Here is a 24220-nt window from a genome sequence, read left to right as displayed (position 1 = left end):
ACTAATGAACCACAATTAATTTTCACTAAATAATATTAAATTGTTAATTATTTGCAAAGAAACAGTCTTATCAAATGTGATCATAATCCATCCAAAACTTCATCCAATCTCCAAATGATCCAATCAAAATTAGAAGACGCATGTTAATGCCAGGAGTGATGGGGGGGGGGGGTCAATATGATTACCATTTTGGTTTTAAAATGGTTTCACAATGCTTGCATTGTAGTCACGAATGAATTGGAAACACTGAGCTAGATCTGGACAATTGAAAGTGAAAGAAAAGACTGCATATCCCAGGAGGAAATATTATTTAACACAATGGCCCACAGAAGAATTTAACGGATTGAGGAACTCTGATAGGATTGAGGCTTAAAGGTTGGTAGTGAGAAAAAACTTAAACAAAACCTGAAAATCTAAACTAGTGACTGTCACTCGTACCCTCCCCACTCCTCTCCTCTGTCCAGTGCCGGCTCACCTTGTCATCCTGTGCGTCCGGCTGGAGGAGGCTGTGCTGCTGGATGGCCATGGGTGGAGGAAGTGGCACAGTATCAGCTCCTTCCTCTCCCTCTTCCTCTCCACAGCTCTGCATACCTGATGATGATGATTTGGAGAGGGTCCCGCTGCTTAGACCCTCGTTACGCACCCTCTGTGGAGGTTCAGAGACAAAACCACAAATTAGGCTATATATATAAAAAAAAAAACAGTAAGAACATCTTTGAAAAAGTATGAATGATATTTAGCAAGATATACAAGAAAGCAAAAACAGAAAGTGCACAAACCTCTTCCAGAGTCTCATCCTGTGGCGTGGCTGCGCTGTCGTCCGAGTCTTTCTGGGAGCCTGCGTCTGCGCTCTTTCTGACGTCACGGTTCTTCTTGTGTTTGTGCGCCAGCTTCTTCACGTGGCCGTCAGCTTTACCACTGCTGAGTCGCCTCACAGGGCTGGTCAGCCATTTCCTTAATGTATTGCCAGTGCGTTTGGGCCCAGGGGAACTCTGAGAGCCCATCACATGACCTGGTTGCAGGGTGGCAGAGGAGCCTGGCAAAATGGCATCGTTACTGCACACAGAGAGTGTGTCTAGAAACACACAGAAAAAGAAAGAGAAGCTTTTGGTTATTATCTGACACAGGCTTGGGATGATTTTTGGAAAGCGTTTCAGAAATTTGCCCACCTTTGTGGTTAAAGATTCCCTCCATTTCCATGCTGCTGCGGGAGTGGGCAATACAGAGCATGGCACAGGGCACCAGGCCCTCCAGGGCAGGGGAGCGGTCAGTGGTCCGCACCAAGCACCAGTCCGGCTTATCGTGGAGCCTCTCTAGTACCTCTACCGTCTGTCCCCTTCGCACTGTCAGTTCATTACTGTTACCAGCCATGAAGTCATGGATGACCACTGTGAGCTCACAACCGCCTGACAACTAATGGAGAAAAAAAAGAAAAAAAGGCAAGCAAAGTGCCATGTTTTTTAGTCATAGTGTTTGTCAAAAATGAATTATTCATTAATTAATTGAAATGTCATTATTTTTACATGTTATATATTTATTCATTTTGGTCAAATTTACTATGCTTGTAATGACACAAAAATTAAGTAAAAAAATAATTGAGTACTAAGCAAAATGATAATAATAATTAAAAAAAAAAAGTGTCAAAATATTCCAGATCAAAAAATATTTTGAAAAAAGTATAAACATTCATTAAAATGTAGAACAATTGTCTCAAGTAAAAACATATAATGAGCAGTTATTGTTTAGAAATGACTGTGCTGTGAATTCATGATTGTTAAATTATTAAATTATTTATCACATATTGTCATGGAAACGGCATAAAGTTACACATGCTGATTAGAAAGGCAGCTAAGTCAATGACTTCCATGGTGTTTTTTTTCTATACCACAGAAGTCAATGGCTACAATCAACTGTTTGGTTACCAACCTTCATCAAAATGCCTCGTATGGGTTTGGAACAATTTTAGGGTGAGTAAATGATGACAGCTTTCATTTCTGGTGAACTACTCCACAAGTTGAAGTACTAAAAAATACTAAAACTGAAACTAAAAATAGAAATATTAACACTAATATAAACAATAATTAATAAAATATATGATTTCTCAAACTAAATGAAAATTAAAAATGAATAAATAAATAAAATAAATAAATAAATAAATAAAAATAAAATTATTATTACAGCATATGAATAATACTAAAATAATGCCGCAAACATTTTCATCAGTAATTTGATTGACAGGTGTATCCTCACCTTGTCGCTGTCCAGTGTGTTCTGTGAGGTCCTGGAGGCCAGTGAGATGGTGTCCGGCTGACTGCTGCCGTCACCCTGACTGTCCAGATCCTCTCCATCCCTGCACACATAAACACACACAAGAAATTAACTCATAGTCTTAGAATGGTTCCACATACTAAGAAAATTGAAGGAAGAACAAATCCAGCAACGGCAAAATGAAACTGAAGGGTAAAAATGACAAAATAAAACTGAAAGAAAAATTAAGCATATTGAAGTAAGAATAGAGGATGTTTCACTGGCCTGGGGGTGTATCTGCGACCCTTGTGTTTGGCTGTGGAAGGTTTGGGGATGTGAATGGGCTCTTTCAGAGCCCCCTTCAGATGCACAGTCCGCTCTTGAATCACTTCACGGATGTGCTTTATCCAGTCCTGCTTGTTCTCAATACTAGACGCCTGCGTTTGTGTGTGTGAAGAAAGAAAACAGAGAAATACATGATGAGTAAGAGTACACACTGATTTTCTGTTCAATGGTTATCTAAGGGTGAGTTATCTGTGTGGCCGTACTCACCATGGATCCATGTTTGCATCCCTGACTTAGCTTCATTCGAAATATAGAAATATACAAGATTTTACTGCTTTATAAAACGCCATATATCATACTGCATGAGACAGTGGCCGGTAAGACATAGGGACAACATTAATAAACATATTTTGTGATCATTTAAAACTAAATCTGTCAAGTGTTGTGATATATGGTTTATACATTAGTCACTGTCATTTGAAGATGTAAATAATTCGATTCTAATCATTAAGTGTTCCACAATTATTTTTTTAACTATTTCTTAAAGTGTATAAAACTGCAGTCTTTATATACATACATATATACTTGTAATATATTTTATTTCCTTTTTGTTAAAAAGATATACAGTATATATAAACTATAAAATACATATTTGGGTGTGTGTGTGTGATTTAAGCAGATCATTTTTCTTTGGCTCATATGATGCACAGGTAAACCACATACAGTATAAACGGACATTAAATAACGATATAATTTTGACACATTTCACTGAAGAAAGTTTTGAACAGAGCAGTCTTATGGTTTTAAAGCAGCATGCAGTCAGTTCACAGTTACTGTGAGACAGAAGCCACTTGCAATGTACATGAGCCACCACCAGTAGAGACTACTCTTTTTTTTTTTCTTGCACTTTATTAACATGCAGTCAGAACTAAAGATGCAAGTATTCATATCTTCCTATATAATCAATGTCACAGTTTGATACCAATTAATTTTTGTTTTTGTTAACAGTGTCTTTAGGATCAACCTGGTGTGTTCTATTTTTAAGTAATATTCTGTGTCAAATTACTACAGAAAACAACTGACATTTCATCCCCCAGTTTGTAAAAACAAGTGAAAAATGTGAGTTTTCACACTGAATATGTGGATTTTACAAATACTCAAGCTTTTACTTGCTAAAGTGCAGAAGAGACAAGCTACACAGAGATGCAACTTAGAAAGCTGGAGCAAAACAGTGCCATGCTTTTCAATAGAGAGAGTAAAAGAGAGGGTTACCTTGAGGACAATCTTGTTGTCTGAAGTTGGGGTCCGGCCAACCCAGAGTGCAAATTTACACGGATCTCCTTCCACATGCTCAGTAACACCCAGTTCAGAAGTCTGCAGTCAGAACAAAGCATTTAAAACAATCAGATCTACTGCATATAAAGAGGTTTCAGTTTTTTAACCTTGCTGTGAAACATACAAAAAGCTTGCTCTTGTAGATGTACTTGCTCCTGCCATTGGAATCTTTAACCTCCTTGCTGAAGATCAGTGACATTTCAAAGAGGAAAAGGTGCCGTTCCCGTCCTTTACGGATCAGGGTCTTGGGATCCCACACCTGGAACGCCTCCTGCAGGATGAGTTCTCCCTGGGACTCAATGTTCTCGTCAAACCCTGGAGACATTCACTGGCATCAGAAATGGTTTGATCTGCCCCATGTGTGTCTTTGTGTGTCTGTGTGCATCCGCTCACCTTCCAGCATGCTCAAGTGCATGGCGTCGTTGGCTCTCTTGGGAACACTGAGCATAACCTCCAGGCCATCTTTGATTTCACCTTTGCCTTCCTCACAACAAGTCAGGAGCTCCTACAAATGCAAACCGACTTACCACTGAACTCTCAAACAAACCTGTCTGTAAGTTTGAGGATGAATCCAAGATGTTTTTACCTTGAGGAGCAGCTGGTACTTGGTTATTCTCTGAACAGGTTTGATGAGGTATGATGAGATGGAGTTGGCCAGGCGGTGCCTCTGTTGGATTTCCTGTACCAGCAATATCAATATACCAACTTTGACCATTGAGCTTCAAATTCACCACTGACAGGCAGACATGATGAAACTTCAAACTGAATGAAACACTTAAATCATGACAGAGACATTCAACTCACGTCAAAATATCCTCCGGCATGCTCAAGAATAAGTTGAGTGGAATCTGGTTTGTTCTTGCAGTAGTTCACATACATCTGGAACTTATCGGCCTGCAGAAAGATGAGAGATGCATTAAATAAACTTATTCTGAAAGAAGCAGATACAACATTAGTATTCAAACACTGTTAACTCTGCTCACCCAAGTCACAAAACAGTGGCCCACATCTTCAGGAAGCTGCTCATACTTCTCCAGCTCTTTGAGGAATATACTGATGATGCACAGGAAAAAAAAGTGATATATATGAGTCACTTACAGAGAACATGAAACTAATTCATTGGATGTTGGATGGGAGGATTTATTCTTAAAAAAAGGGACGAGGCTTAAAGCATTTGCATGTACTCACTTGTGATGGAACTCGTAGAGGTCCTGCATGTTACCAAAAATGATATGCTCTTTATTAACGATCCCTGGTGGGATTTCCTCCACGCCACTGGTCATCTCCCACAGATATGTCTGGATGAGAGGAAAAGATTCAAATTGATAGATTTATTTACATTATAGTCTTAAGTAAGAGGATTTTATCGTGATTTGCTTTGAACCTTCCATAATTCCGGACGAAAGATCCAAATAAAACCTTTTTTTTTAATGACTGAGCCAAAACGCATTAATAATATAAAATAAAATACTCACATCCATGCACTCTCTCAAGTCTCGTACATAAGCTTTTTCTGTCTGGATCAACTCAGCCATGATGAAGCTATAAAATGGAAAAGACAAAATCATTATATCAGAAAATGTCGATATTTCTCAGTCTAAAAGACCAAGAATTCATTTGAATATTTCAGTGACCCTTTAGTCAATGAGTAACAGTAAATAAGACATACTCCTTCCTGCGGGCAGACTTGCGCTTCTCTTCGTTAAGCTCGTGGGCAGCATCTCGGAGTTTGACCTCTGACCCTGGAGCACTGGCTGGGATGATGTCCAACTGCAGGTCTTTACTCTGGAAGTTAAAAACAACTTGTTATTCTCAGTCTTCTGACTGCTAACTTTTCCAGGACTATTCCCGCTGATTATGATTACATGCACAAAAATATTCTGATAGCAGAAATAAAACTAAATAAATACTAGATCTAAAACTTGGGTCTAAAACTAATATAAAATTACTAATGCTAAAACTGAAAAAAAAAAAAACTCAAAATATGAATAAATACTATAATAATTTGCTATTTATTGCGTTCTTTTGCATCATTGTTGGACAAGAAAGATAATTGTGTATTAATTTATTGTGTACAGCTGCAATTAAAACAAGAGCAAAAACTTGCACCTCAAGTGTTTCTAGAAGAGAATAGAAGAGAGGAAATACGTTTTAATGTATTCTGAATATGCTGATTACATACAGGAATATTCTTATAGCTGTAAATCTTGTAGAACAATTCTTTGAGAAGACTTAACTGAAATATTAAGAGTATGTAAAAACGACTGATGCTAATGCATTTTGTAAATAGTCATTTTATATAATCTGCTGACAGCCTGCTGGCACAAGCACAAACTGTTTGTACAGAATATGACTCTAAACCATGTGAACTCATGAGAAATGCTGGAATGATCAGATATCACACTGTTATGAGAAAGAAAACACATACTGCTTTGTTTGAGTCTGTGGAGATGCCGAGGGCTTTCTCTAGAGACGTGCGATACTTGTCCATGCGAAGGGAGAAGTCTCGATAGCGTTTGTCCACGGCCGTGACCCATTTCTTAATCTCAGCGGCATGGGCGTGACCCTTATCACAGAAACCATCCGCTAACTGTATCAACAGCTTCACCCGTTCTTTGGTTTGCTGGGGACACAGGAAGAAAAAGAGCTTTAGGTAACTGCAGAGTTAAAAGATGCAGCCCGGGTGATTGTCTTGGCTGTGGTGCAGTTGTACCCTAGCTGTGATGTGGAAGTCCTCGTGCTCCTTCAGAAGCTCCTGTGTGTGGTGGATGCTGGAGCCAGTGGAGGTGTGTGTGGACAGATAGAACTCACCGGTGTCATGGATCCACTCCAGAGCCTGGACAGAGAGAAGAAACACTTTAAAGTAGTGTGGTGCAGACAGTAAGGCAAAACAAAACACAACTGAACATATAAATGTGCATGGTTGTGGTATTTTAATCAAAAGGCCTTTTCCATATTTTAATTATTAATGCCATTCTCTAAGCAAAATCTATAGCTCTAGTGCACAAATGTCCAAAACAAAACACTCACGTAAAAAAAAAAAAAAGATTTCAGTTTCCCTATGCAGTTTAAAGAAATACTGATTAATTTCAATGTTTCATTTGCTTTACTTTTTCCATTTGTGTCAGTTTATTTGATGTCTAAATGTATAATCCAGCACCTAAAGAAAACCTAGATGAGAAACATTGTTTTAAAACAACATTTTCATGACTGAGAAGACAAGCTATGGCATATGAAGACTCGCACTTCCTCATACAAACAATCATACAAACAGACAGAGGTGGAAAGTAACGAATTACATTTACTCGCGTTACTGTAATTGAGTAGCTTTTTTGTGTACTAATACTTTTTAAAGTAATTTTTTAAATCTGTAATTTTACTTTTACTTAAGTATATTTTGTTTGAAGTATTGTACTTCGCTACATTTTAAAACACATTAATTACTGAGTAAAAAAAAATTAAGAAAAAAAAAATCGCTCCCTGGAAACTACGTCAGTAAATTATGGGGAGGGCAAACTGGCGCTAAAATCACAAGAAAGGTGCAGACGGACAAAACAGGCGTTAGTGGTGCAGACACCGCTGAAAACGAAACCCCGTCATATTCTGAAGTTGAACTCGAAGGAAATGAAGTGAACCCCTGGCCATATGTATGCTCTATTATGCAGTGTAAGCTGTACTTGCCTAGGAAGACCAAACTAGCAGCTTATAAAATCTCGACAAGACATCAACCATTCGCAAGAATGTAGAGGTAAGCTAAATAATTGCATCGTTGCATTGGTGGTTAAAATGAAGCTTTGACATTTTAGCAAGAGGTTTTGCACAAATTAGCTAAAAAGACCGTGGTGAGGAGTGTGCTATTTTTGTTTTAATGATGTGCGCGCGCATTTATAGTGCGTTCTTTAACTGTGTGATTCAGTCTCCTAAAATGCATTTAGAATGATCACAAAATTGAAGATATAGGGGCAGAAAATTCACATACTTATATAATTTCATATATTAAATCAGTTCAGTAAACAAGTTAATTAAGAGACTTGCGTTTTAGAAACCATATTGCCTTTTTTAGCTCTATTTCTACAACAGAAAATAATTCCAAACACAGCAACCAAAGCACAGTTTTGCGTCTCTGAGCAACGTGACAGTGTTTCCTTCCGGAATGAATCAACCGTTTAAATGATTCGGTTCAATCGCAATGACTCACTTATTAACAGTGACTTGCTGACACATACTGGCCATTTTAATTTCACATTTAAAGTGTCTTTTGATTTTTTTAAATAATTAATTTCTTATCATTTCAAATGAGTATTCAACATTTTATGTCTTGTATATCAAAACATTATTCATGCATTTGTACCTGCAGGTTAAATGCATTCTTGTCCTGCACTAAACAGTGTAATACATCTAAATGCCACTTCCAATGAATCTTCTTCATTTCCTCTGCATTAAAAGATGAGTTTGTTGATACTGATTTGCCTGGTAACAGCCCAAATGTTTTATTACTCTAAATAACTGATTCCTTTAATTAAAAACAACTAGTTTGAGATTAATAGACCTATCCCAGGGGTCAAACTCAGTTCCTGGAGGGCCGTAGCCCTGCAGAGTTTAGTTCTAACCCTGCTCCAGCACACATATCATGTAGTTTTCAAATAAACCTAAATGATTAGATTAGCTGGATCAGGTGTGTTTAATTATGGTTATATCTAAACTGTGCAGGACAGTGGCCCTCCAGGAACTGAGTTTGACACTCTTGGCCTGTCCCATTTCGACTCCCTCCCACTGTTAAAATGTAACTAAGTAATTTTTACTCTGAGTAAAGTTTAAATGAGCTACTTTTTACTTTTACTTGAGTAGATTTTTAGACTGGTACTTTTACTTGTACTTAAGTAAAATTTCATTAATGTAATGGTACTTTTACTTGAGTAGAATATTTTTGTACTCTTTCCACCTCTGCAAACAGAGGATGCAAAAGGTAAATGACTTAATTATAATGTCTATGTGGGGTTTAATTAGAGCCATGGCAGTGATCATGAGTCTGTCAGTCTCAGCCTTGGGCCAAGAAAAAGTGAATAATCAGTCATCAAAGGAACAGATGGAGGAAGAGAGGGACATCAAACCTGTTTGGCACTGCGTTCAAACACCACATACTGCTGACACTGGTCCAGCCTTCTCTTCCTCATGGTCCAGAAATGCAGGACCCGGTTCTCCCTTTGCAGCAACTCATTCAGGATATCTAGAAAATTACACAATCATTCTTAACCATGATGTACACCGCAGTTCTGAAACAACATTTAAACACCAGCCCAGATCTTTAACCACTAGGGTAAGCCACTGAAATCATGCTAATCATATTAAATATATGTATTTTAACTAGTGCTCTCAATCAGTAGAAATGAGTAGATACAAGATACAAGATTAAGATAAATAAAAAAAATTATGGCACACGTGCAAATCACTGAATATGCATAACAAAGAGTGGTTTTATTTTTTAAGTTATATTTATTAAGTTATTTTTAATTGTTTATTTCTTGACTTATATTGTTTATTGCTTAAATTGCACCGATGGCAAGATAAAAAACAATACTATCATCATTATTACCATCCGTGCATTTCAAGTAGGGCTGAAACGATTCCTCGAGTAACTCGATTAAAGAAAATGATCGAGGCAAATTCCTCTGCCTCGAAGCCTCTTTTAATTTATTTTAAATCTCACGTCAGGTTCTTTCGCAATGATTTTTTAATGTGACACAACACGTTTACGTCACCCACAAAGCGGAAGGAGACACAAGCGCTGAGTCTGAAATCACATACTGCAAGGAGTCAGCAGTGTTTTGATTTGAGTGCGCAGGCAAACGTAAAGAGAACGTCGTGGCGTGTGTCCATTGCAAGATAGAGCTGGCATACCACAACTAGGGCCCAATGATTTCCGCGATGCAGAAAACGCGGAGGGAATCGCGGAATCCAGTCATAAAAACGGATTTTACAGTTTAACGCGGAATGGCGCGGAATTTGCCAAATTTTGAATGAATTAATAAAAAATAGGTCATTGCACTTTCATCAAATCACGATATGGACTAATATCTGTAAATATTAAATTGGAACAGTCTATTTAAATATGAATCCTGCATGTTCTGTGTGTCTCTGTTAATGAATGGAGCAGAAGCGCGTCTCTGCATTCATTAAACACACTGAAGCGCGCGTGACGCTCGTGGTGATTTCAGCGTCTGCTGTCTCACGTAATAAGGACGTGAACACATGAGGAACATCTCCAGAAATGCACTGACAGTCACTTCATGAGCATTTGACCGTTGTCACACGTTTTTTTTTAAGGTTTAATCACACAACATTTCTTCCATGTTTTATTTTTAATAGTAAATCCCCTTTGTTTACCAAAAAGTTAAGTTTGCTTAATTTGTAATAATTATAAGATAAATTAAATTAATGTTTTATGTGTTTAATTTTTAATGTGCATCCCAGAAAATGCTTTATTTAAAACCCCAACCGAATGGCACTTAAATGCACTTAATTCATCTGTCAACTTTATTATCATTGTTCACAGTACAAGTACAGACAGAGAAACAATTGGTAATAATTAAATGTTTATTTTTGATGTATGCATTGCATTCTATGCATTTAAAAAGTAAAAATATTTTTTTTCTAAAAAAGGAAACTTAGTTGTTCATTTTAAGAGACCCAGGAGTCTTATTTTCTCTTGTATAATTAATATTGCACTTTAATTAAGCAAGAACACATTTTATCCGATTACTCGATTAATCGATGAAATTTTTGGTAAAATACTCGATTACTAAAATATTCGAGAGCTACAGCCCTAATTTCAAGCAATAAAAATAAGTAGAGAAATAAACAATATATTGACCAGTTATTATATAAAAATATTATTATTGTATTATTTTACATAAAATTTAATTTATCAAATGTAATAATGAATGGTTAATTGAAGCTTGAATGGCTTTAGCTTGAACTGATTTGATGAAAGGAAAATAACATTACTATTTAATAAAAATAATGCATAATTAGATTAATCTATAATTTTAGATTAATGTTAATTTAAAATGTAATTCATTTCAATTAAATGTGTAATAAATTATCTAATCTTTCTAAATGTAGGTAAATTTGGGCTGTCAAACCGATTAATCGCAATCAATTGCATCCAAAATAAAAATTTGTTTGTATAAGACATGCATGTATATGTTTAAGAAATATTTATGCGTCTAGATATTTTAGTCTCATATTTATATATGATTTATATAATAAATATAAATATATATTACATATATTTCTTAAATATATACACATTTATGCCTGTATTCTTATATACATATATATTTGTATACAAACATAAATTACATAAACACAAACTTTTATTTATTTGAATTTGACAGTCCTATGGAAAATCCGTTATTAATAGTAGTATTTTTATAATGATATTATGTTATTATTTGATAATTACATGTACATAATTAAACATTAATTCAGTTGACTAAATGAATGTTAAATAAACAGCACTACAGATAAAACAGTTATACAAGCACATGCACTTTACATTGATTTGTGTGTGTGTGTGTGTGTGTGTGTGTGTGTGTGTGTGTGTGTGTGTGTGTGTGTGTGTGTGAAGCATGAAGGTAGCCCCAGTGGAGTAATGCTATTACCATTTTGCAGTAAGGCCTGACCCATTTACGGTTTCCTTATCTGAGTCTTTGTAAGCACAGTCAGAACAGAACAGGGCCACATTAACAATTCACACATTCTAAACTGGGCTAAAGTGGGCCAAAGTGGGACAGCCGCTAAAAACTCAAGTGAGGGTGCAGCACACTCCACTGCCATTAGATGGCAGACCAGGGCTAGTTTAGAAGCTCACAGAAAAAAAAAAAAAAAAACGAATATCAACAAGCACTGGATCTCAACCCCTATGGGGAAGACAGACTGTGTTTTGTCATATCCCCAGAGAGCCAGCGGAGGGAAGACTGGTAAATAAGAGGAAAAAATGCAGAGAGGCAGCATCTGTAGGATTTGACATACTACAGGGACATATGAGGGGCACCATGTGTTTATTATACGTCTCTCTGGAATGCTTGATTCTGAATGGTCAGCTGTGGTATTCTACAGTTCATACATTTTTGCATAATGTCTGGTAAACTGTATAACTGACTGCTATCCAGTGATGTCTCTTCACTTCACTGCCTCTAACTTCTCACAAAATAAGTGAAAAAAATCTATATATTCTGTCCATTTATTACGGTGATATATTCAGTACATGTGAAGTGAGTGAAGTGACATTCAGCCAAGTATGGTGACCCATACTCAGAATTTGTGCTCTGCATTTAACCCATCCGAAATGTACACACACAGAGCAGTGAGCACACACACACACACTGTGAGCACACACCCGGAGCAGTGGGCAGCCATTTATGCTGCGGCGCCCGGGGAGCAGTTGAGGGTTCGATGCCTTGCTCAAGGGCACCTAAGTCGTGGTATTGAGGGTGGAGAGAGAACTGTACATGCACTCCCCCCACCCACAATTCCTGCCGGCCCGGGACTCGAACTCCCAACCTTTCGATTGGGAGTCCGACTCTCTAACCATTAGGCCACGACTTCCCCGCTTATGAAACACATAGCTGTTTCATAAGCAGGATAATACACAGTCACACTGTACATTAACCTTTATGTAATATTTCTGATGGATTATCTGGTTTTGACAGAACGGTGGGCCAAAACTCACTTTTGACCTGCTGCTCTGGTGCTTTGACGTGACTCAGCATCCCTGGCATGTTGACACTGTTTCTGTGCATGTATTTTAGGAACACGTCGGCATTCCGTCTAGCCAAAGTGCATGCCTGAAACACAGAGTGCAACAGAGGAATTAACCAAACACTGTCAAAACAACACTTCATTTCAATATGTGTTAAAAAGAAAAGTCTGAATTTTGCTAGAGTATGTCTGACTTTCATGCAACCATTACACAGTTCTGTAAGAGTTGAGATCCTTTAGTCCAAACTACCAGTTTTAAATGTTTTAAACAGCAACAAAATAACTTGCATAGGAAAACGCCTGAAAAATGGCTTATTCACATGACACAGCTGTAGCCGAATCTTCTCAAAGTTACCTCTGAAAAAGTAGCCTTCTCTTCGTAGGTGAATATCTACTTCATCCAGTGCTTTTTGCATTCTGTGTTAAGTAACTTGATACCTTCTGTTTGTTTTACTGACTGCCTAACTTCAGTTAGAGCAGTTAGAATGAATTTGAATTGATCAGACCCAAAATAATGATGTGCCCTTTGGTTTTGGACAAGTTACCTTGAGGAAGGCCTCTTTCTGCTCCAGATGCTTGCTGATCATGGGACTGACGTGGTCGGTTTCACAGTTGGGCCCAAGTTTGTCTACTCCGCCGCACCAGTCCTCCTCACGCTTGTACTCTTGCTCCAGACTCTCCAACACACTGCACACCTACAGCGGCATAGACAGAGAGATGAGCCGTCAATTACAGTATGAATTATAAAAGACCTGGATGCTGATTGGTCAATGAATGATGTTCAATCTATGCTTAAATGCACAGATGATGTGTGACACAACATCAGTCACACAAACCCTTCAACAGACCTGTTCGGAGGTCTTGTAGAAGGCCACAGATGCGTTGACAAGCTTGAGCCGGTCTTCCATCTTCAGCATGAGCTGCTGCCAGTGGGAGGCCACGTTCTCGGCGCAGTCTCGGATCATGTCCATGTCGTAGTGATTAGCCTGCAGCAGGGCCTCGGCTTTCTGCTGGACCTGTAGGGCGCTTTGATGGGTTTTCTATTGAGAGAAAGAGAAAACATGTCTGATAAAACACACAAAGCCAAGGACTGAAACGGCAGGTCTGAATGAATGAAGATTAAAGAAAGATAGAGGGGCAGGAGTCAGATGACTTAAGACAACAGACAGTGAGATACGACTGTAAGTTCATTATTCGTCCACTAAGTGTGGTTTACAGATGCTATCTCAAAAAACAGAGCATCCCTCAGTATTCAGTACTGAAAGCGTAAGAACGGGAGTCTAAAGGTAGGAGGAAATGAGAATGCTCCTTTGATAGGCAGTTTTGTGCCTTCAGGTTCCCAAAAGCGATACAGTGACGGCGGATCTGATGTTATCCTGGTTCTTCATTAAAGGAGGGGAAGTGGAGAGCAAAGAGACTGTGTGTGCAGGAGCTCAGGGCATGTCAGGATCATCTATGGGCTCCCGATGCAGATAAACGGCCGACTAAAGCGTCAATCAATATGTTCAGACATGTGTTTCTTCTACTACACCTTTAGGTTCATGTGGCAGATTTTTCTTTAATAAGATTTAACGTTGTATATTAAGGTCACATTAAATCTCTCTTGGAAACTTGCCAGTTATTATTAAGATTTATAAAAGCAAGGGGTCAGTAGGACTTTTAAAAATGGCTGCATTTTTCAAATAAAAAATAAAGCAAAAACAGTTATATATATATATATATATATATATATATATATATATATATATATATATATATATATATATTACAATTGAAAATGTTTCTATTTTATTATATGTTAAAATGTAATTTATTACTGTGATGGCAACGCTGGATTTTCAGCAGCCATTGCTCCGGTCTTCAGTGTCACATGATGAAAACAGCTGCTTGATATTTTTATGGAAACCAAGATACTTTTTTTTCAGGATTCTCTAATGAATATAAAGTTTAAAAGCATTTATTTGAAATATAAATTATCTTCTAAAATTCTTTATTGACTTTAATGTGTCCTTGTTGCATAAACAGTTCATTTCTTTCAAAAAAATCATACTATTGGCAAACTTTTGAAGGATAGTGTATAGATTTTGTTTTACTTTTGTTCCAGACCCAAATAAAAAAATGTAAACTATGAAAATTATAAAAAGTAGTAAAAAAATATATAAAAATGTTACAAAATATGACAATCCAAACAAAGAGTGAAATAAACCATTTATTTATTTTACATAAATTACATCCATCCCTCATTTGTGGTGTACAGTGACATATAATATACCTAAGAAAAAAAGTTTGTGGACTTATGAAGACACATTAGTATGAGTGAAAGCAGTGAAAGAAAAAGAAAAAGAAAAAAGTTAAAATCACTTAAAATATCACAGAATCTCTTTGTCATGTTTAACTTCAAATCAAGCCACAATTTTGTCAAATTATTAAAAAAAAAAGTAAAATATATTTGAATTGTATAAATGCTAGGGATGAAATTAGCCTTAGCAATACAAAGGAGTCAGCCCTTTTATTTCAGAAATGTGTAAAATATTTACACCAAAGAATGCTGGTAAATAATACTGTACATACATTGACACGTGGTGGTAATGACATGTGTTGGTGTAGAAAAAAAGAAATTGTTGGACATTATTAGTGGACAAATTATAAAGTAATATAGAGTAATGGAGTGAAAACTGAGTTTTCGTTTGCAGCCCACATGTCAAAAAGTGCCCTTAGTTGAAAAACATCTGTATGAATATGTGGGGGCATTTTAGTGCTAATACATGTTGACGATAATGGTTTGAGCTATTACAATTAATGTAATGAGTCCATTGTAAGAAACAGTCAAGGAAATGGTAAAAAAGAGGAAAATGGGAGGTGAAAAGTTTAAGAATGAAAAGGTTTGAACCTAAATATGAGGAGCACTAACCTCGATAGCATGCTGGAACTGCTCATGCTCTCTCTGCAGCTGCTCAGCTTCTTGAAGTGAACTGGCCGTAATCAGACCTGCATTCAGCATTGACTCGCCATTACGGATCCAACCCAGAACCTACAACAAGTGAAGAGATTAGCAAACCCAAATCAGTGCAGTGTAATATAACATATTCAAAAACAGGCGGCAGTATAAAGTATATACTCAGCAGTATGCAGTAAGCTAGTATTCCTTTCTGAACTAGCTTGTGCATTACCTGTTTGACCTCTGCCTGTAGGTGGCGCAGTTGCACACACTGCTCCAGGTGTCTGCGGTGCTGCTCTGCGGCCACATCCAGCTCTTGTTGTTTCTCGTGTAGAAACTCCAGCAGATCATGTACACGGGTGGCCATGTCCACATCACGGTCACACAGCAACTCGACACCTGGAAATCGTGAAAAAAAAAAAAATGCCACATTTTCAGCTCTCATGTTATTCCATAATAGTCATGAAACTGCTGGAATGAAAAGTCTTGTTATAGGACAGCTGAAGTAAAATGAAGTTGCTGAATCTAATCAAAACTGTAAAAGTAAAAAAAAAGTATATAAAGAGTAATATTTCAAAATATTATTACAATATAAAAATCACTTTTTTTATTTGAATATAATTTAAACTGTAATTTATTCCTGTGATGGTAAAGCAGATTTTTTTAGTCACCATTACTCCAGTCTTCAGTGTCACATGATCCTTCAGAAATCATTCTAACATGATGTTGTGTTCAAGAAAAATTTCCTATTAATATCAATGTTAAAAACAGTCGTGCTGCTTAATATTTTGTAGAAAATGTGAAACATATTTTTCATGATTCTTTAATGAATGTAAAGTTCAAAAGAACAGCATTTATATGAAATGTTTTGAAAACATGTAAATGTGTTTGAAATGTTTTGAAAACATGTAATAAAATGTTTTGTAAATGCCTTCAATAAATGTTACATGTCCTTGCTGAATTAAAGTATTAATTTCTTTTCAAAGAAAAGATTTAGTAACCCAAATTTGTACCTGAAGTGCAAATAGCTCTTATGTATATATACTAAAAAGCCGCTAGTGGCATGTTTGACTCACCAGACGCCTGCACCTCGTTGACGTACTGCAGCAGTTCCTGTCCCTGGTGGATGACATGGAAGGCGAGGTTGTTCATGGTCAGGGCTTTATCAGCGTGGTGCTGCAGTCTCTGTTCAGCTAGCGTCAGATCTTCTGTGTCAAAGTCATTCATCTGCTGTGACAGCTCCTCGTTCCAGGAGTCAAGATCTGAGATAATCTGGAAAATAAGATACAACATATGAGCGCAGTCTGAGAGTCATTATTACTGAAGCAGACACAGCAAGATCACCCAAGATAAGAAACAAAGTGACCTGTCCTGACTTGCTCTTATATGTTAAGGGCAATGTGTGTGTAACTTCTTCCATCACTTTCTAAACTCTCTGAGTGTGTGCTTCTGTAAGTGTGCAAACAGGAAAGAGGGAGTAATCACTTTTGGGTGCAGATCACCCTTCTTCTTATTAATTGCTAGTAAATCCTATTATACATCAGGGAGTCGCAAACTGTGCACTAATGGGAATATTGCCCTAGTTTAAAGCACGGTACACTTAAAATGAGGACTCAGCATTTATTTACTCTCATTATTTCCAAACCTGTCAGACTTTTTCTTCTGTGAAACAGAAAAAATGAATAGGGATTTAAGTATCCACGAAAGAAAATAATATGGAATGACATGGGGGTGAGTAAATTATGACCGACTTTCCATTTCCATTTAATTATTTTCATAAAACTCACACTGCCCTCCACAGAGACTTGATCAAGGATACAGTAAACTCACATCAATGGCATCCCTTTCAAAAATCCTGAGCTGAAGGAAAAGCTCCAGTTTGATCTTCCTCTCCTGGAAGAGCTCCTCCATCTGAGCCTGAGCCTCGTCCAGCTGCTGCAGGACGCTCTCGATGTGGTTGATGGAGCTGTTGTGAGGGGTCTTATTGCTGGAGATGGCCGAGTCTCTGCAGGAAGACAGAGCAAGAGCCGTTACACTAAAGGTTCATTTGTTCCAGCGTGTGCAAGAGCTACAGGAAGAAACAGGTTTACTTCTTACAATAATGTCCTTTGGGAAAGTCAATAAAAATAAAATTAAAAAAATGGAATAAATTGAATGTAATAAAAATAGTATAATTTAAGGAATGTTAGGAATTTTCAAGCCCAAGTCTAATGAAATTTGTTGTTGTTTTCTCTATTTGTACTTTTTTCACACAAACACAATGCTTTTATTTGGATTTCCCGACTCTGAACTCTTTCATAGATTGAGTGGTATCAAAACAAGGAATCGGGAAGGATCAAAAATGACATGCAGTGTACTCATGATTTCAGTTGTTATACCTCATGAGCATTAACACTGATTCATCTGTTTGACTGATTTATTATAATAAGAAGATTATCCATTAGATTCTATTATACTTCTGCAAATTTATACCATTTGAGATGCTATTTCATCATCTGAACTCATTTGGTTCAGTATCAGCCAAACTTCACAGCTACCAATTTAGACTATTTTAGCTCATAATATCATATTCGATGAATAGAGAAAATGTTTCATGCATCTGTTTTGCTGATTTGCTAAAAAGTTTTCAAATGGCAAATAGAATGTAAATTACAGTAAATAATTATTTTCTGTCACATCCACAATAAATTTTTTGCATATTGTGGAATGGATTCTGGCACACTGCTGGTGGAGAAGGGGCTAATGGGGTTTAAAAAGCCAACTTTTGTTTCATTGTGCAGCTCTAACCTCCGAGGGATAGAAGAAAATGATCAGCAGAATACTGAACCTAAAACAAATAAAAAACGGACACTGTTAGGGCCTGAAAGAGGCTGTGACTTTAGGTTTGAAATATAAATGTAATAAAATAAAAAGCCAGCACTAATGAGATTAAAAATTCATAAAAAATGTGAAATTATATGGTCCTAAAAGCATTATGTGCGAATGGGAAAGAGGATTACAAGCCCATTGGAAAGATATTATGTGAAATATGCAACATTATCCTATTTCATTAAAAAGGTAATTATAAGGAAGAGCTTTAGTAAGAATTGTACAAAAGAGTGGAGGGTGGGGGAAGGAAACCAGTTTCAAAAAAAAAAAAAAAAAAAAAAGTGAAGTGAAGTGACATTCAGCCAAGTATGGTGACCCATACTCAGAATTTGTGCTCTGCATTTAACCCATCCGAAATGCACACACACAGAGCAGTGAACACACACACACACACTGTGAGCACACACCCGGAGCAGTGGGCAGCCATTTATGCTGCGGCGCCCGGGGAGCAGTTGGGGGTTCGATGCCTTTCTCAAGGGCACCTAAGTCGTGGTATTGAGGGTGGAGAGAGAACTGTACATGCACTCCCCCCACCCACAATTCCAACCGGCCCGGGTCTCGAACTCACAACCTTTCGATTGGGAGTCCGACTCTCTAACCATTAGGCCACGACTTCCCTTAGAATTAGATTAGAATTAGAAGAAATTAGAAGAAAGACCCATCACAAAGGTTACAAGCGGGTTAACTCTGACTAAACTTTATTAAAAGCTAATGGCATAATAAAGTAAAATCACAGTTATCGGGGTAATAAAGGCCCTTGCTTTAATTGATGCTACAATGCTGGATTGCTGCTGCGGATAGTCTGTTCCCATGGTGATGTGCTTTTATCATACTGCAAGGCTTGTGTGACTGAGTGGACTTCATACGGAATAACAGAATAATTAACACTTTCATCACCGAGCCACAACCTCAACACAACAAGAGTTTGGAGATTAGATTAGACGCAGATACTATGATGACAGTCTTCCGTCTGTAATGTGAGTAACTGAGTGCGAGGCTGAGATCCTGATATCTCCTGTGTGTGAGTGAAGAGCTTGTGTTAGTGCGTAATGTCTCTGCGGTGTGGGCATTCTGTGTTGGTGTGAGCTCGGGACCTTTCTGTTTGTACCTCTGGGCTCTAGGGGTTTAAGTATTACCTCTGCATAATTAACTGGGCGGTTATGAAAGCAGGATTATGTAAGACACTAGAGGAAGAGAGAATAATAGAGCGAGAGAGAGAGAAAGTGCACATGCAGGGATAGCCATCCTCAAAATCAAATGCGTAGAGAGACCAATTTGCAAGTGGAGGAGGAAGAGAATTAAGCCATGTCTTAATATGCTTTCCTCTCAAAAAAATAAATCCTTCACCAGTTATTATACAAAAAACCAAACAACTGAATATATGCAATGTGTTATAATTTCATATATAAAACGTAAAAACAATACAATATATAATATGAATTGCAATTAGCCACTTATCAATGCTTACAGGTTTATAAGTTAAACATCATATTTTGTAAATATTCCTTTATTCTGTTTTATACAAAATTATAATATTTATTATAATTCATATAATATAAATTATACTATTACTATTACATGCTAAATTATATTTCATAATACTATTATACTTTATACTAGTGCTGTCAGCGTTAACGCGTTAACGCATGCGATTAATTTTTGTCTGGTTTAACGTGTCAAAATATTTAACGCAATTAGCGCAGCATCCGTATTTTCTGCCATCCGTTGGCTAGCTTTACATTATATGATCACGCTCTTATTCATTTAAATGCTTTTAAACATTTCAAGCGCGGCAAGACAAAAGAGAATGCGCTGTCTGTGAATGCCCTTATGTGACACATACACACGTACACACACACACAATGCATAGACAGGGCGCCTTAAGCGCTTGAACTAACAATAAACATCCCAAAGTGCCAGTTTTGTCGATTATCCTCATAAGAGCAATCTTAAATGATTTATATAAAGTCTAAAATGAACAAAAAGAGTTGTGAGAGAATGAGGCGAGATCCATAGACAGTATATAAACGGTGAGATCCGCGTGTCTGTCTGCTCTTAAAGGGACAGCAGCCAATAAAGCTTCCTGTCAGTAAAGTTAAAGAACAAAGGGAACAGAGAAAATGACTCGCTGCTCTTGACTAAATAACTTTTGTAGCTTTAATAAGGATTAACTATTTAATTTATAGTTTATGCAGTGCAGACTGCATATAACTTTGATAACTTTATTAAATTTCTGTATATTTCCTAACTGTTAAGACAGGAAGGGCAGGAGTAAACATGACATTTATTATGGGTTTATGTTAGCATTGTTTTAAGTTTACTTAAATTAAAAACTGTTATATTTTTGAAGCCTAATAATAAATGTAAAAAAAAAAAAAAAAAAAATCAGTAGCTGTATTAATATCAGTAATACTGACCTTCATTCATAAAAAGCTGTCATTTAAACAAGTATTTATATTTAACTGTGAAATTATTACATTAAAAAATATATTAAAAACGTACAAAAACATTTCTTTTTTTATTGCGATTAATCACAGAAAAAATGTGTGATTAATCTAGTTAAAGTTTTTAATCGATTGACAGCACTACTTTATACGTTTTATATTATAATTTATACACACACATATATATATATATATATGTGTGTGTTTATATATATGTGTGTGTGTGTATACACACACATATATAAACACACATATACACACACACATACACACATATGTATATATATATATGTGTGTGTATGTGTGTGTGTGTGTGTATATGTGTGTTTATATATGTGTGTGTGTGTGTATATATATATATAAATATATATATAAATATATATATATATATATATATATATATATATATATATATATATATATATATATTACTTTTTATTATAAATGATTATTTTAATAACTGGTGTATGTCAATTATTGAAATTAAATCTAATTAAGAGACATGTTGATAAGCTGAAATAATTGCAATTACATCAATATTTACGTTTATTTGTCAGCATATTACTTACAGTAATTAGAATTTTTAATGATCAACTGATTGCGCCAGTTATTATATGAAATTAAAATGTAGTAATTCATTTAATTTCATATATACCATAAAAATAGAATATTTAATAAAATGTACATTTGATTTAATATAATTAATGAAATATACAATTATATAAATGTATTTTCTTTTTGGTGTCCAATGTTTAAACCACATTTTTCCTTTTCTGGATCATGTCAATCAAACTCCAAATAGATTAAAGGTTTCCTCAAAACTCTAAATCCATAATTATAAAATTACTATTATTATGTAATAAAAATAAGTCATATGGGATGCATCAAACCGTTCCATAAGCCCTAAATATCTTGTTATTCTGCAGTGTTGTGCAGCCCACTGCAGTAGTGCTGGTAGTCAGGGATTCAGAGTTGTACTGATGAAATGTGGCAGAGCTGAACACGTGTGAAGGACTGGAAGCGGAGCAGTCAGTTTGCCCTGAGGGGGCTGAGAGACTCCACTCCAAACAGCCTCTGGTGCTCTCTCCTTCTCCTTCGCCTGCTTAACTTTCTGTTGAAGCATCTATCTTTACTGAATCTCATCCTTCACGTTCCTCTGCTGCTGCAGCCCTTCCCACATGCAGATTATACATGTGACCGACTGTTAACACAAGCACAGCTGCACAGTCACTCAACGAGTTACAGTAATGTAAAGAGAGTACAGCTTTCCAAATGCAAAGTGGATGCTGGCAGATGGATGGGGACAAATGTGTGCTTGAACCATCCAAAGGTTTGGTCAAATGAGAATGGCTAATGGTTTGCTCGAGTACAAAAACACTGCTGAATAGAATTCTGATTCCACTTAGTAATTCCATTAACGATTATTCTATTACTTAAATTGGTCGTAAATATATCTAAACAAAAATTTTGGTAATATGCTGTAATATTTATTAAAATGAAGTAACATTATTACAGCAAAAACAATGTCCTAAATGTGTAGCTTTAATATTTACAATGAAAGTCTTTTGTGCATCAAGAACACTTAAGATGGTTCTTGATTCATATAGATTTGGACACAATAAAATGGCAAGTGTCTCAGTAAAGAATCGCTTTGAACGATTCAAGAAATTAGTTGTTTGACTGATTCAAGCTCAGCACCGATATCTGGGCTTTTTTGACTGATTTGTTTCAGTGTGGGGCTACACTGGAACTGCTGAAGATGCCGCAACAGAAAGATTTAATTTATTGTCTGCGTATTATTTGGTGGAACCTGGTTTTTTACTCTAGGCTTCCTAGTGGTGTGCTAAGATTAAGAAAGATGGGTTTCACACTAATCCAACACTTCAATGGAATCAAACACGCCGAAACAAGAAAGCAATTTAAAGGATTTGTTGCAGGAGGAGACATGAAAGGGAAGGACAGATGAGAAGATTGTTCACCTGAGTTGTTGAATGAGATCCTCTCCCTCTTTAATGACATTTACAGTGAACTGCAGTGTGGTCTGCTGCTGCTGCCCGAAACGCTTGATCAGGTCCTGAACGGCCTCCACCGACTCGGCATACACATCGTCCAACAATTCCTTCTGCAACTCCTCCAGCCACGTCCACAGCTATTTGCAACAGACACATGCTTTAATCACTTTATACTTTGCTCAGAAAGCTCTAGGTAATTTCTCTATAGCTATATAATTGAGCAGTTTGCACATTCATCTCGTATTTAATTTAGTTTCTAATGATCTGATATTGAGTGTTAATTTATCCGGTTCTTGCGTAAAGACAAAAACTACACACTTTCACAACTTTGAATGACCAACTAGTCTGACATGTTTTGGACTCCTTTTTGGAATTCTACAATTATCTTTCACTTGACATTCTTATCGTGCACACAAAAGATAACAAATAAGAAATAAGCATGCTAAATATTTAAATCATTTTATGGCTCAAAAATCACAGTAGTCACCAAAAAACCTTCCCATTATGTACAAAACACGGCAACATTACTCAGAGCAGACAATATGAGGCCAAAGGCAAATAGCTTTGAAGTTTATTATTGAGGTGAATTTGTAACAAAAGCAGTGCTTTGATGGATGATGGGGAGATGCTCTCCAGAGGTGTTTTAAAGACATGAATTTGAAGACAAAGAATTCAACTTTCCTGAGAGGATTGTACCATGCAGACAGTTTAACATATGCTGAAACTGTCCCGAGAGGTTGCATTTAGATTCGACCCTTTTTTTTGCAGGACTGCAAAAAATATTCAAGGTACTATTTTTTTATTTTTAGACTAAACTAGTTAACCATCCCTAGTACTTACCTCCTTAACATGAGTGTGGAAAGCCACTGACATGTCTAGCAAGACTTTTCGCTGCTCCACACGCCTTACAAAGTCCTGGATGCGGTCCTCCAGCTGATGGGCGGCCTGATAGATCTCCTCTGGGTCACACTCGCCTGTCTGAGCCAACTGCTCCGCAGCTTCAAGCAATTTATCAGCATTTGTGTATGTGTTCTGATAAAGAGGAGACACATATGCTCAATGACTATGATGATAGGCACTGACTAGTCCAATAGTTCTGCCAAAAGGACCAGTCATAATCAGAAAAAAATTGAATAAATTCATTTACGAGGTTAAAAATAACCTGTGGACTAGACTACTAGCAGCTATTAGTTATATCACTGTTTTACTAATTTCATGCCATTTGAATGACTTAATCTGATTCCAAAATTATGTACTTTTAAAAGTCAATTATATTACATTTGAAAATGCTTATAGTAAGGTTACAATTACTTTTATACTTTACATGA

The 24220-nt window shown here is 36.6% G+C and overlaps 1 protein-coding gene across 8 annotated transcripts in view; it reads right to left on the bottom strand.

The window, feature by feature from the left end:
• The window catches only part of LOC132104267 (triple functional domain protein-like), a 94765-nt gene that overhangs the window by 18794 nt on the left and 51751 nt on the right, over positions 1-24220 (bottom strand). For 5 of the 8 annotated variants that reach the window (XM_059509609.1, XM_059509608.1, XM_059509604.1 and 2 more), the window contains 27 exons: positions 23733-23924; positions 22860-23029; positions 17399-17573; positions 16645-16840; positions 15801-15967; positions 15542-15661; positions 13479-13670; positions 13176-13325; positions 12602-12716; positions 8979-9094; positions 6581-6703; positions 6296-6490; positions 5537-5652; positions 5343-5409; positions 5056-5165; positions 4851-4920; positions 4672-4761; positions 4454-4546; positions 4261-4372; positions 3992-4182; positions 3805-3906; positions 2800-2829; positions 2533-2684; positions 2251-2350; positions 1170-1413; positions 780-1075; positions 476-646 (listed from right to left, as the gene is read on the bottom strand). In XM_059509609.1, the coding sequence (XP_059365592.1) occupies positions 476-646; positions 780-1075; positions 1170-1413; positions 2251-2350; positions 2533-2684; positions 2800-2829; positions 3805-3906; positions 3992-4182; positions 4261-4372; positions 4454-4546; positions 4672-4761; positions 4851-4920; positions 5056-5165; positions 5343-5409; positions 5537-5652; positions 6296-6490; positions 6581-6703; positions 8979-9094; positions 12602-12716; positions 13176-13325; positions 13479-13670; positions 15542-15661; positions 15801-15967; positions 16645-16840; positions 17399-17573; positions 22860-23029; positions 23733-23924 (3855 nt within the window). The remainder of the gene's footprint in view (positions 1-475; positions 647-779; positions 1076-1169; positions 1414-2250; positions 2351-2532; positions 2685-2799; positions 2830-3804; positions 3907-3991; positions 4183-4260; positions 4373-4453; positions 4547-4671; positions 4762-4850; positions 4921-5055; positions 5166-5342; positions 5410-5536; positions 5653-6295; positions 6491-6580; positions 6704-8978; positions 9095-12601; positions 12717-13175; positions 13326-13478; positions 13671-15541; positions 15662-15800; positions 15968-16644; positions 16841-17398; positions 17574-22859; positions 23030-23732; positions 23925-24220) is intronic. The other 3 variants (XR_009423522.1, XM_059509607.1, XM_059509606.1) reach the window with 1 other exon arrangement.

This window comes from Carassius carassius, chromosome 25, assembly GCF_963082965.1.
Source record: "Carassius carassius chromosome 25, fCarCar2.1, whole genome shotgun sequence".
NCBI lineage: Eukaryota > Metazoa > Chordata > Actinopteri > Cypriniformes > Cyprinidae > Carassius > Carassius carassius.
The sequence above is the reverse complement of the archived record's forward strand: the minus strand, read 5'-3'. Positions and strand labels throughout refer to the sequence as shown.